A 13,294-nucleotide genomic window follows, 5' to 3' on the forward strand; every position below is an offset into this window, starting at 1 on the left:
TTGCATAGTGATAAAACTTCTCTAATGCAATTGTGATGTTAGGCTGTATAAAGTGGATATTTCGGTTATCGATTGTGATACTTATTAGAGGCATTCCAATTCAAAATCTATCAAGAAACACTGACACACATATAAAATTCATTTTTGTGAAACTTTAAAACAATCGGCCCAGCCGTTAAGGAGTCCATTGGGAACGAATTCACGTAAACACAGAAAGTGCCTTACATATATATATATATATATATATATATATATATATATATATAAGTTCGGATTGGGATGATTAATCGGGAATCAGAAAAATTAAAACATTTGGGGGTATTGGAATCGGAAACATTTGTGCATATTTTCCAATGCCAAAACGATTCTTTTAATTGTTTATTTATTTGAATATGTTCAAAGCAAAATCTTCCTTTGCTGGTATTAGCTATGAAATAATAAATATTTATTGGTTTTTAACTATTAGTAAAACTAAGATCGATAGATGATTCTCACAAGTTTTTTTTTTTTTGCGGGGTTTAGGAAAATATTTCTGCATTAAGGTGAAAATAACAACTCTATATTTAAATATTTAGAGATTTATAAAGAATCGGAATTGGTAATTGTATTGGAATCAGTAATTTTGTACGGAATCGGGGAAAATATTGGAATCGTCCCATCACTGATAGATATATAGATAGATAGAATGTACAAACAATAATGCAAAAACAAAATATTGGCAAAATATGAAACATATATATGGGTACATACCTTTATCTTAAGGATGGTTTATGTATTTCAGAACACAAATATTAAAATAATTAAAAATAAATGCTAATAAACAATATTAACTTCTCCTCAAATTAGCTTTAATAGTGTCTGTTCAAAGACTAAGCTCAGCCAAAAACCAACTGAGAAGGTTATTAGAGCCTAATGTGTGCTGATTCTTGTAAATCATCGACTTTCCTAGCGCTTTTCATCATCTGTGATCTGGACTTCATTCCACAGGGATTGATGACTTCCGCCCCCACCACCACTCTTTCTGTCTCCTCAAGATTGAGCCAAAATCTATTCCAACTTTAAATAATGTAAATTAGAATTCCTCGTCTCAAAGATTTCTATCTTTACCATTAATTATTCTGTATCTCTGCTGTTCCTGATTTCTATCAAAGCTTTAACACCATCAAAGTCAAAGCAATGGCAAGACTATAAAGAACCTCTTTTTGGTTTATAAATCAGGATTTTATTATGTATTATCTTTTTGCTATGGTCGAATGACAACTGGAAATCTCCATATTGGTTAGAAAACCCACGTATTTGCAAACCATTATTTTTTTAATGGAAATCTTTCTAGACAAGGCGTGAAGCCACTTGATGAAAGAAGCTTACAGGAATGAAATACGATTAGTGCTAAGACTGGAGATGTCTATTGACCTTAGTCTTGAAAAGAGCAAGGCTATTGGTAGGAGAAAAATAGTCAGCAGAAACAGAGTACTACAAGCCTGTAGTTCTTAGAAAAAAAGCTACTGGAATAGGGAGCTGTATTAACTTATTAACTGTAACACATTGGTGTTACAATTAATTTATGTTGCTGCGAATAATATATTAATCTTATTTGCAATTTGCGATTTTATCAAAGCTTATTGTTGTGGGAAATGTGTATGATACTGCTAACGAAATTAAACAAAGGCCTGTATTGAGTTTTTTGTGGAGGGCCTGCAAGCGTTGAAAGTAGTGGACCAATTTTATTACTTTGGTGATATGATCTGTGAATTAAGTTTGGAATTCACATAGTAATGAACATTACATAGAATATGAAATTACAGTTCTGAATTTTTTTTATGAGGGCTGATTCTTTGTATTACTTGTTTTGATTGGACTATTGTTCTCATCTTGAGTGTTATGTGCACAATAGTCCAATCAAAACATGTAATACATAAAATATGGAACTTTGCAAAATAATAAAAATGAAAATATGAAGTCTTGATTCCACACTCCTTTCGCTGATTTTCAGACATTCTCGTTTAGACAGTGAGTCCTTGCTAATAAATACCAGCGTTCAATAAGGATTGATCAATCATTTTTTTTTCTTAATTTGGATTATTTGGATTCTTCAGACTAGTGATCTCATGTTGAGTGACATTTTCATGACGTTTCAGTTGATGTAACCTCCGACCGTCTTGGTAGGTGTATCTTATCAAACTTAGGAATCTGAATTTCGAACAGAACACTTTATTTAATCAACGGAGAATATCATGGTCTTATTCTGTCAGCCATGACTGGGTAGAGTTCGACAGAAAGACTCCTGACTTCGACAAAAGGAAAAGGAAGAAAAAAATTATTCATGAACATGCAATTGATTCCATTTTTATCCAAAAAAAAAAAAGAAAAAAACATTTACCTGACTTTGCATCTTACTTTTTTCTCATTCGAACAATAAAATCTGAACTTAGTGGCTGACCCAACGGGTCATAGTTTTCTAGTGAAAAAAATAAAAATAAAATAAAAACAAAGAAACAACAAGTATTTAACAAGTTTTTTCTCTATTCTTTAGACAAAGAATGAAGGTTAAAAAAAAAAAAAAAGAAATAGTAAGTACATACTAGTGACGTGTATGCATACTTCCGATAACCTATATACTAGTGTTTTGCATGCGTTCTTTAAAGTGTTATCTTATGTTTGTTTTCTGCTATTTGTAAACCGAAAGAAAGATGAGAAAATGTTATATGCATTCATTCTTTTGTGGACTGTTATCCTCATCTTCATAGCTGTGTTTCCCGTGGCACAGTGGATAGAGGCATTGAGTTTCTATGGTTCCAAATAAGCATTGTCAATCCTATCCAAGCAGGCCAGAGGATTAGTTGGACAAAACGTGGTGAGACAACAACAACAACTATGGAAGGCAGTAATTACTGGGGTTTCAGTTACAAGACTCAGCATTCCTACCCAGTTATGGTTAATCAACTGAAGAAGGCCAAAGGATGAGTTGGTGAAAACAACAACAACTATGAAGATGAGGATAAAAAGAATGAATGCAAGCCTCATCTCAAAGGATTCCAAAAATAAAAATAAAAAGACAAAAAAAAAAGACAAAAAACCAAAAAAAAAAAACAAATAGAAAATGCCATGTTTTTCTGTTTTTTAGAAATCAATGAATGCCAAGTAAAGAATGGAAACTGCAGTCAGAAATGTGTGAATGATGAAGGCAGTTATCACTGTGAGTGTGAGTTTGGTTACACCTTGCATACAGATCGGCATACCTGTTTATGTAAGTAACACAAATTGTCAGCTTCATTTTTTTTCTTTTGTTTTCTTTAGCATGTTTTATTCTGTTCTTTATTTTGTCCCAAGCTTCATTTTTTTAAAAACATTTCTTGGAGAAAAAACTAAAATAGAAAAAAAGGAAATATTATGTCACATTAAAAAACAAAACCTTTTATCACATAAATAATAACAAATGTAGTTAATTAATAAAATATCTTTTTCCAAAACTATTATGCGAATATCAAGAAGTTTTGTTAGATATCCTGCAGGTTTGGCAGGCCGAGAGTAGGCTCCAGGCTTTTCCACATTTTTAACAAAAATAGAAAAATATCAAGAATTACAAGAAGAAAAATATCAAGAATGCTCCAAAACATTTTGCAATGCATATGCCATATAAATACAGTCAGCATTTACCTCCCTCGTACTGCAGGAATATATATATATATACTTAAAAGGGGTCATCATTATCAAGGCCAGATACCACTTGATGATAAGAGTAAATTAATTGACAAAACCAAGTCCAAATATTTGTGGGGAGAGTTATCGATAGGCATTAGTTAACATCGGTTTTGAAGTTGTAATTTGCAGCAAGCCCTTGTAAAGTCCTGAATCCGTATATCCAGTCATTATAATAATGCAATTTGCTATTCTCTCTGATCAACTCAGGCGGAATGAAAATGGGAAATATTACTTTTAGAATGCTTCCGTTTTATACAAATATTAGGAAATTTCATTGGATTCCTGTGGGCTTGGTAGGCCGAGAGCAGGCTCTAGGCGTTTCCATGAATAGTGATGATAGAGAGATGCTTGTAAAGCAAAATCAGATCATGATTTGTGAGAAAGTTGTGCATGGCTTATAAAATACAAAGATTTGCACAACTAATTTGCATGAACTTCCAAGTATTTTAAATATTGCTTTGTTTTTTTTTTCTCACAGCTTTGTTTGTCTTCTGACACTTCATGACAATTTATACTCAATCTTGATTTAGCATAAATTCAATTTGTTCTTTGAATGTCTCGCTCTACGATTAATAATAAAAGAGTAAAACAGTACCTGTCCAAAATTGATGTGTTGGCAGGTCTTGCAATGTCTGAGGCATAAGCGACACAGCTACCAACAGTCATCCAACTGAGAAGAGCACATTAATGCATGTAGAATGAATGCATCAATTTGTCTGTGACTGTTTTTGAAATCATACATGATCTTCAAAAGTGATTATGTATTTTGGTTGATTTCGAGATGCTAATATAACACTATATTATTCGTCACTATTCATGGAAATGCCTGGTCTCAGCCTGCCAAGCCTGCAGAACACCCGATGATGTTCTGCAAAGACCCATGGCGCAGTGGTTAGAATACTTGGAAAATATCAATTATAAAAGTGAGATTCTCTTGAAGGTTGAAGTTTCAATTCTCAGTGCGGGCGACTGAAAAATACAATTGCGAAGTACTTATGACCTCTATCCAGTCATGGCTGACAAGAGGCGAGAGCATGCCACCCTCGATTAGTAAATAAAGAGTTTCATTTGAACTTCTGTCCAAATGGACAAACAAATAAAACAAAATAAAAATCCGAGTCAGCATTCTTTCTTTTCTACCAAAAGCATTTATTACCATTGAGTAACATAACTTAAAATGTCTCTCGCTGCCACATGTCCATCTAACCAGGTTCGGTTTCTCTTTCTTCCAACCGCACACTGATCACACTGACTACAGCCTTCCCATTCTTGCCTTCACTTTACATGTCCGTCTACTTCGGTGTTAATTTTGTTTCTCCTCAACCACTTGGTATCCCTTTTTTCTTTTTCTCCCAACACAAACCCGAGCACACTTGCCGATTTGAATATGCATTCAAACGCCTCTCTTGCTGCTAATACAATCGCTTGCCATCTATCCCTCGTCGACTGCTGTTGCTAGTTTCATATGTGCTCATATGCGCTCTGTTACACCGAGTTTAACAGAAACATTCCAGAGTTCGATTAGATACACCTGAAGAAGGTCAGAGGTTACATTGTGCAAATGACACTCAAGATAAGAACAATAGTTTGAAGAATCCAAGTAACATGAATCCGATGATCTGTTATAGTATAAATGCCTTCTTAGCCATTCCTGATGAACATGCAGTAAGCAACACATTATTTAAAAATTTAATTACATCAGACGAGCGTACATTTAGCTTAAATGGGACAATAAACTGACACAATTGTCGTGTCTGAGCAGCAGAACAGCCAGAATCATTTCATTTGGCGAAACACTCAACACTGAAAATCAATGTCTGCATAACGATATCTGCAAGTAACGTTTATGGCCATAAATTTTCAATTCTTCAACTGTGAATGGTGATGACCATTATTCTTTAATATCTGAATATTTCATTTCGCTTATTCCAAGAAAATGTCGATAACAATCTGCATGAAGCACCCTGTCACTAGAATCGCTACCTCTTGGTTAAACCTTGCCTTTGCAAAGACGAGATGACCCATTATAATGGCCTACACACACACAGGCGCTTTGTGTTTCTTGTACTTTTTTTTAATGAAGATTTCAAAAGAAAATTACAGGTAATTGATTTAATTAAAGTAAATTATTGAAGAGCTAATGATCTCAGCGGAAGTTTAGTTGTGGATGAAGTAAGTTTAGGAGTTTCTGTCATTACTAACCAGCCGAGTGTTATCACTGTTTATCAAGGGAAGAGTCTGTCAGACTTTGTGTGATGGTGTATAGAAGTGAAACCTAACTAGTGAAGGTTGAGGACGTGTGTGGCATGGAAAGAAATATATGTGGGTGATAAGACATGTAATGTGAGTCTTAAGTAAAGGCTTAGATCTGATGACCTCAGAGGAAGATTAGATTTTAACAGTAAAGGTGTAGAAAAAGAGAACTCAATGGTATGATCTTGTTGAAAGAATAACTACAGGGGAAGGAAAGAAGTGATAAAAATGGACCCGAGGAAAAGAGGGATAAATAAAGACCTGGCCAGAGATAGGTTATTTTGGAAGTCAATTTTTCAAAGCAGTTCAATACATAACTCCGGAGATTTTGGAAAGCCGCTTGCAACGTTGGGCCGTTTTCAAACATGTGTGGCAAGTAGGAGACATTTGGTTGGTATTATCTCTGATATTATTTAGATTATTCGGGCTGATGTCATCCTCACAACGTTTCGACCAATGTAATCTCTGAACTTCTTCAGCTACCTTTTGTCAAACCCTGAAATCTTTTTGTCAAATTCAGCCATTATTGAAGACTTCTATCCGGTCATGGCTAATAAAATAAGAGCAAGTGGAGTAAATAAAAAATTTTGTCCAAAATTCTTTACAGATTCTCGAGTTTGGCAAGATGCATCTCAAGAAGGCTGGAGGCTACATCAGCCGAAACATTGTGAGAATAGCACCCAAGATGAGAACAGTAGTTCCGATAATCTAAATAATACAAGTTATTTATCCTCATCTAAAAAATTCCAAAACAAAATATTATTTCCGGTCAATGCGTTTTGAGGCAGTATAGGATGTTAAAAGTTTAGCAATATAAACTGCACACTGAGTAGTTTTTTTTCAATAGGTGTCCATTGTTTTGCAATAATCTGCAAAAAAAAACAAAAAGTAAAACAGCATTTTCAAATTGAAATTATGGTTTTAAATGTTACCATGGTACCCCCCCCACGCATAAAAAAATCAATAGATAAACAATATTAAAGGATGAAATGTCTGCAAAGCTGTGAATAAATTGCATGAACTCAGGTGAATTTTGATTTATTAGCCGATGGAATTGGATTTGGATAGTGAGTGCTTCTTGTGCTAAAATGTCAATTAGAATTCAAATGCAATTTCTTTTTTGCTTTTTATTGATTGGTTAGAAAGTGTTCAACCGAATGTTTTGTGAAATCGATGAATATTCATATTAAATTGTTTTCAAGACTTTTTTCCCTAAAGAAAAAAGAAAAAAAAAGAAAGAAAACGTGTCCAAACACTGTTTATATTGGTGCTTGGTTACATTTGAATGCTAATAGTATTTAACACTGTATATACGGCAAGTTGATTAGATATAACACCACCAGAATATTAAACATAATAGTAACATATCCTGTGAAACTATGTAATATAGCCTGATAGATAAAATTGTAGAATTAATCCAATCACATTATTATAGAATCAGATTTTAGTAAGATGTTGAGACATAACCGTGTTATATTACTTGTATTGATCGGACTATTGTTCTCGACTTGAGTGTTATTTGTGCGATATTTTGGTCGGATTGTCCTTTGACCATCCTCATTTTGTATTCAGAGAGTTTGTCTCTATTGTATGGTTATTGTTTCGATTTTGTGAAGAAAAAAATTGGTTGACAAGGGGGTGGGGAACTCTAATAAAGATTGACAGGGGATTATCTCCTTTCCCTTTCCAATGCTGACATTTTAAGAGTGTACAATTTTTGCTTTTTCTAGAGGCTCCCAACTGCTACTAAACTCTAGGCTTGGTCTGCTAAGTAATTTTTCTATTTTTAGCATATGCGCTGCCTCCTTGAGTCACCTGACCCTTCACCTTGCATCCCTATTTATTTTGACCACATTCCACAAAGGAAAGTGTGTTTCTTTTTCTGTGATCAGTTAGTCCGGACTTTTCTGTGATCAGCTAGTCCCGACTTTTCAACCTCTCCCCATGTCATGGCTTTACAGTGTTCTCCTTAACCCTTTCACCTTTGCAGTTTTCCGACTTTTCAAGAAATCTCATGCTTTTGGTCATGAGACTTTCAGTCAGGGGCTTGATTCTGATTGATTGTAACTGATCACATATGGAAAAAAAAAAGAAAAAAAAGGAAAATTATTAAGCAGACCAAGTATTTGTGAGCCTCTAATTGTAGAAAAAGCAAACACACATACAAACAACGATGAGCCTCGGCGGTACCTTACAACTTCAGTGATGGAAGGGAGATAATACCGTCGATCTTTATTAGAGTTGCCTTCCCTTTGTCAACCAATTTTTTTTCACAAATTCGAAACAATAACCATAAAATAGAGACTAACTCACAGAATATGAAAATATCTACGGAGCCAATAATTTTCTTTTCTTTTCCAAACAACAACCAACATGCCTGCATAAATAAAACTCAAGATGAGAACAATAGTCCGATCAATACAAGTAATATAAACAATCAGCCTTCATTTTAAAAATTCAGAACTTTAATAACCACATTAATTTCTCTCTTTTGTTCTATTCACGTCAGTCAAAATTCTCTAATAAATTATTCAGATATTATACAAGATGTACAGATATTCGACTATTCCATTACAGTTATCTTTTACCTCTTACCTCTAAAATGTTGAGTTAATGAAGAAGTTAAGAATATTAATTTTCCGCGAACTAATTGACCAGTTAACTATATTTTATATTTATTTTAGCAGCTTTGTCTTACCGTACTCCAGGACAAGAATTGATCTAGTCTGATAGAACATCAAGCGTATCCAGTGTTGTTATTATAGGCAAGATCACTTAGAGAAAGTAAACTAATCCTTACCAGTATGGAATAGCCATGCTGAGGAGATTTTATTTAAGCTTCGAATACGATGTTATTTTGAATATTTGATCAGGGTTTACTTGTAGGGGAAAGTATCCTCATGCCAGGTTATCTGACAAATTCCTGTACAGTTAGAGGACAGTGTCTAGTAGGCATTAAAGTTCTCTTTATGCTAGTAGCTATACGTCAAAATGTAAATTCTGAAGATTTAATGCTTGTATTATTAGCACAAATATATGTGCACAATCACGTTGATACACCAGTCTCACAAGATCATCGAAGTTAAGCAACAATGAACTTCGACATTACTATATGGGTGACAATTTCGGAAGGCTAGGCGCTGTATGTACTGAGCCGAATTGTAGAAATTTCCAAGCTGGTATCTGGGGGTGCATTTAACTCACTGGGGGAGATGCACCTTCAAATCAAGACGGGAAACTACCGTCTTTACTTGTCTTATTTTGTAGATTATCAATTTTCATTATCTTACATATCAAATAAAATCAGATGTTCCCCTATTTCATTGGCCGAAATAGCTTTCTTAACAAAACATAGGTAAAACAATGCTGTTGTCTTAATTTCGACAATATTTCTTAATTTCGACAATATTTCTGAGATTTCAAATCAGATGTTCCCCTATTTCATTGGCCGAAATAGTTTTCTTAACAAAACATAGGTAAAACAATGCTGTTGTCTTAATTTCGACAATATTTCTGAGATGAGGTATAACTTATATATTCTGAAATGCTGTCCTTGTTACAGTATATACTTTTATATGCACATCCAACATTGACATACAACAGAGCATCTCTGAGTTCATCTAAAGATGTATATAGAGCACATCTGCTATTTCTGTATGTAAGTGCGAATTAAAAACTTGTTAATATAACAATGCTGTTTTTGTAATTAACTTCCACCTAAAGGTCTTTTGCGCCCTGAACTTTAGGTTATTGATAATGTTAAAGGAAATATTTTAGGTGTGCGTGGGGAGACTTGTTCCCTCGGAATTTATGTTAGTGGGTGGATATACATTAAACAGGTAATGATTATGATTTAGCTCGATCTTAAGAGGTACACCCAATGAATAAGTACCTCCTCTCTGTGATGGAGGTGTTGGTTCTGGAGCGACTCTGCTAGTGAATGCTGACGGGTTTGTTCTTAACTATTTCTGCATCCAACTAAAGTTCCTTCTTGTGGAAGCTGGCTATGTCTGCTTTCTGGCCTTGTGCTGTATCTTACTTTGGCAATAAACAAGTAAATAAAAATTTGCATCTCATTATTTATCTGGCACAGAGGTAAAACTCAGGCAAATTCCGACACTCAGTTCTAACTTGCTCACGTGCCCAAAACTTGGTTTTGAATGCTGGTGCATTATAGGGCTCCCACTACTACTTCTAACCAGTCACTACTTATCAAGGCTGTTATCCCACTCGAGGATACAGGTTAATGAGTTTGTAAAGCGGACAGTTAAACAACGTGAGGATTGGTAACCATGATTGACACTGGCAAAAATTAAATAAATAGGGCAGCTGAAAAAGAATTTGTTAGCATTAAACTTAAACGCGACTATACTATCATTTAGTTTTCGGTACACAAAGGGAGAACGGACAATTATTTACAGTTGTTCTAGCTGTAAATGTTTTACAGGCGGGAACCATAGATTAGAGCTCAGTCGAGCACACGCCATAAAAATACTTACGGGCATTTATAAAATATAATTGCACTAAATGTGGCATGAAGAGACCCGGAGATGATGGATATAATAAAGAGCTCCATATCCCAAGAATAGAAACTTGATTTCTTCTCTTTGTTTTACAAGGCCTGGGCCACGCCGGGTAGCCTTGCTAGTTATTAATTAAATCTCCAGAATCCTCCAAGCAGAATTAGACAAAAATCTGGTTTATATGCAGAGAAGCATAAAAGAATTTGAGATCGTCAACCCAGAAGTGGAGAAAATATAGTTGATATTGAGGTTATTAAAAAATTTTATATTGGCAAAACCATAGGGCATAGAAAGTGCTAGTTTGATTGCAAGAAATAGGAGTGGATGGAGCAAGTTCAGGAAACTTCTATCATGACAAACTAGCAGAGCGTTACCACTGTGAACTCAGGAAAGAGTCTATCAGGCACGTGTGCGTTTATAATGATATATGGAAATGAAACATGACTAGCAAAGGTTGGGGATATGTGTTGCATGGAGAGAAATGATATGATGGATGTGTAAAGGGCAAGTTTAAATCTGATGACCTCAGAGGAAGATTAAATCTGGATAGTATAAAGGGAAGTGTGCAGAACAGGATAACCCAAGAACTGTAATCCATTGAAAGAATGGATTACAGTTTTCCGGTTCAGTTAAAAAAAGGTTTGGGACTAAAGAAACATAGGAGAAAGCGATGCAATATATATAGAGAGAGGGGATCCAAGAGAGATAGAGAGAGAGGAGAATTTGGAGATTCTTTAAATGCAGACTAAACAGGATAATGAAAAATGCAACATGCGTGGAGCTTAAACTACAAAAGAAAAATTGATACTAGAATACTACTGCTTATAGATTTATTCATCCTCAATTCAATAAGAAGATTACATCAATAGGAGTAAAGGATATAAATGATTTTTATACCTAGGTATTTCGAAGTCACGTGTTTCTCATCAAAGGAGGAGAGAGGGTGCTAGGAAACAAATAGGATATGTGATGTCTTTCGAATTGATGATCAAATCTTTATGCACTAGTATATATTTTGTATTTTCGAATTTTCATTATGTATATATATATATATATATATATGGATTATAGAGTGTAAAAAAAAATATATATATGCATACATATATATATGTATATATATATATGCATACATATATATATATGGATTATAGAGTGTAAAAATATATATATGTGTACATACATACATACATATATATATATATATATATATATATATATATACATATGGATTATAGAGTGTAAAAATATATATGTGTGTATACATACATACATGTATATATATGTATACATACATATATATATGGATTATAGAGTGTAAAAATATATATGTGTGTATACATACATACATGTATATATATGTATACATACATATATATATATGGATTATAGAGTGTAAAAATATATATGTGTGCATACATACATACACACACACACACATATATATATATATATATATATATATATATATATATATGGATTATAGAGTGTAATAGTCAGAGTCTAAATAAGCAAAGTCTCAATAAAATATATTTAAAGGTGCTGTGCTCGGAGTGTTGCAGTTATGATATCTCGATAGGTGTAATTACCTAGAGCTATATGAATAGAAAGGTTTAGAGATTAATAATTGTGAAATTATCGATCAAGTTTTCATAGAAGGAAACATAACAAAATCATATTTATATGTACGATCGTTTCGGAGACGATTTCCTCTTATTCATTCTATATTTACAAATAAAACCATCAAGAAATAAGTAAAATATTCCTCGATATCTTGTCCCCCTCCATTTATGCTGATGAGGAAACGATATCCAGAAATATTTTACTATGGTTTTATTTATAAATATCGAATGAATAAGAGGATATCGTTTCATACATATACATATGATTTTGTGATGTTTCCTTCTATGAATACTTGATTATTTCACAATTATTAAGCTCTCCCCCTTTCTTATATATATATATATATATATATATATATATATATATATATATATATATATATATATTATTTTTTTGCTATAATAATTAAACACAGACACAAGTGTTTCATCCTTTCGGGATTTTTCAGTGCAGGGTGTCACGATTAACACCAGCCGAACGATTCGAACCCCGCACCACGAGACATCTCTGGCTCGATTAGCGGAGACCGTATCCATTCGGCTACCATTAACTGTGTGAAATAGCGTTGAATTTAAACATTTTAATGTTTAAATGTTCATTTACGTCAGTCAGAGAGTGATCTAATCGTTATACGATGATCTATGCATAATATATATATATATATAATCAAAATCAATCACTTAATTATTATATCAATTAGTAAATTTATTTTGCCCTTAGTGGCATGTGGAAGGAGTGTGGGCTTAATTGATATAGATATATTTTAATACTTTACTACCAAGCTTACTCACGTATTGAGCACTGATGAAGTAAATCTATCAATAAAAAACGATGTTATAAAAGACAGAGGAGGGCCCAGAAGAAAGGCCTGAGGGAGGTTTTTTAAATTTATTTTTAAAAGTCTGATAGGGCTTAAAACAATAGAGAGAGAAAGAAAACAGTCAATGACATGCCTGTTTTACTGATTTGTAAATAAAATCAATTAAAAAGCTGATGTTTCGAAACATTTCATTTCGAAATTCATAAACAGTAATTAAAACATAAAAAAAAAATATATATCGTCCTAATAAATCAGACGCAGTAAAATAAATTCATCTTAAATCTTTGTCTCAGATGATAGCTTTTGAATACATTAATTATATATTCATTTTATGGAGAGAGAGAGAGAGAGAGAGAGGGACAAAGAGAGGGAGGGG

The 13,294-nt window shown here is 33.5% G+C and overlaps 1 protein-coding gene across 1 annotated transcript in view; it reads left to right on the top strand.

The window, feature by feature from the left end:
• The window catches only part of LOC145261966 (uncharacterized), a 620,004-nt gene that overhangs the window by 488,148 nt on the left and 118,562 nt on the right, over positions 1-13,294 (top strand). Inside the window, exon 30 of the mRNA XM_080119795.1 lies at positions 3,125-3,247. Within this exon, the coding sequence (XP_079975921.1) occupies positions 3,125-3,247 (123 nt within the window). The remainder of the gene's footprint in view (positions 1-3,124; positions 3,248-13,294) is intronic.

The sequence above is a fragment of the Euprymna scolopes genome, chromosome 3 (assembly GCF_053919585.1).
Source record: "Euprymna scolopes isolate OS-2025 chromosome 3, ASM5391958v1, whole genome shotgun sequence".
Taxonomy (NCBI): Eukaryota; Metazoa; Mollusca; class Cephalopoda; order Sepiida; family Sepiolidae; genus Euprymna; species Euprymna scolopes.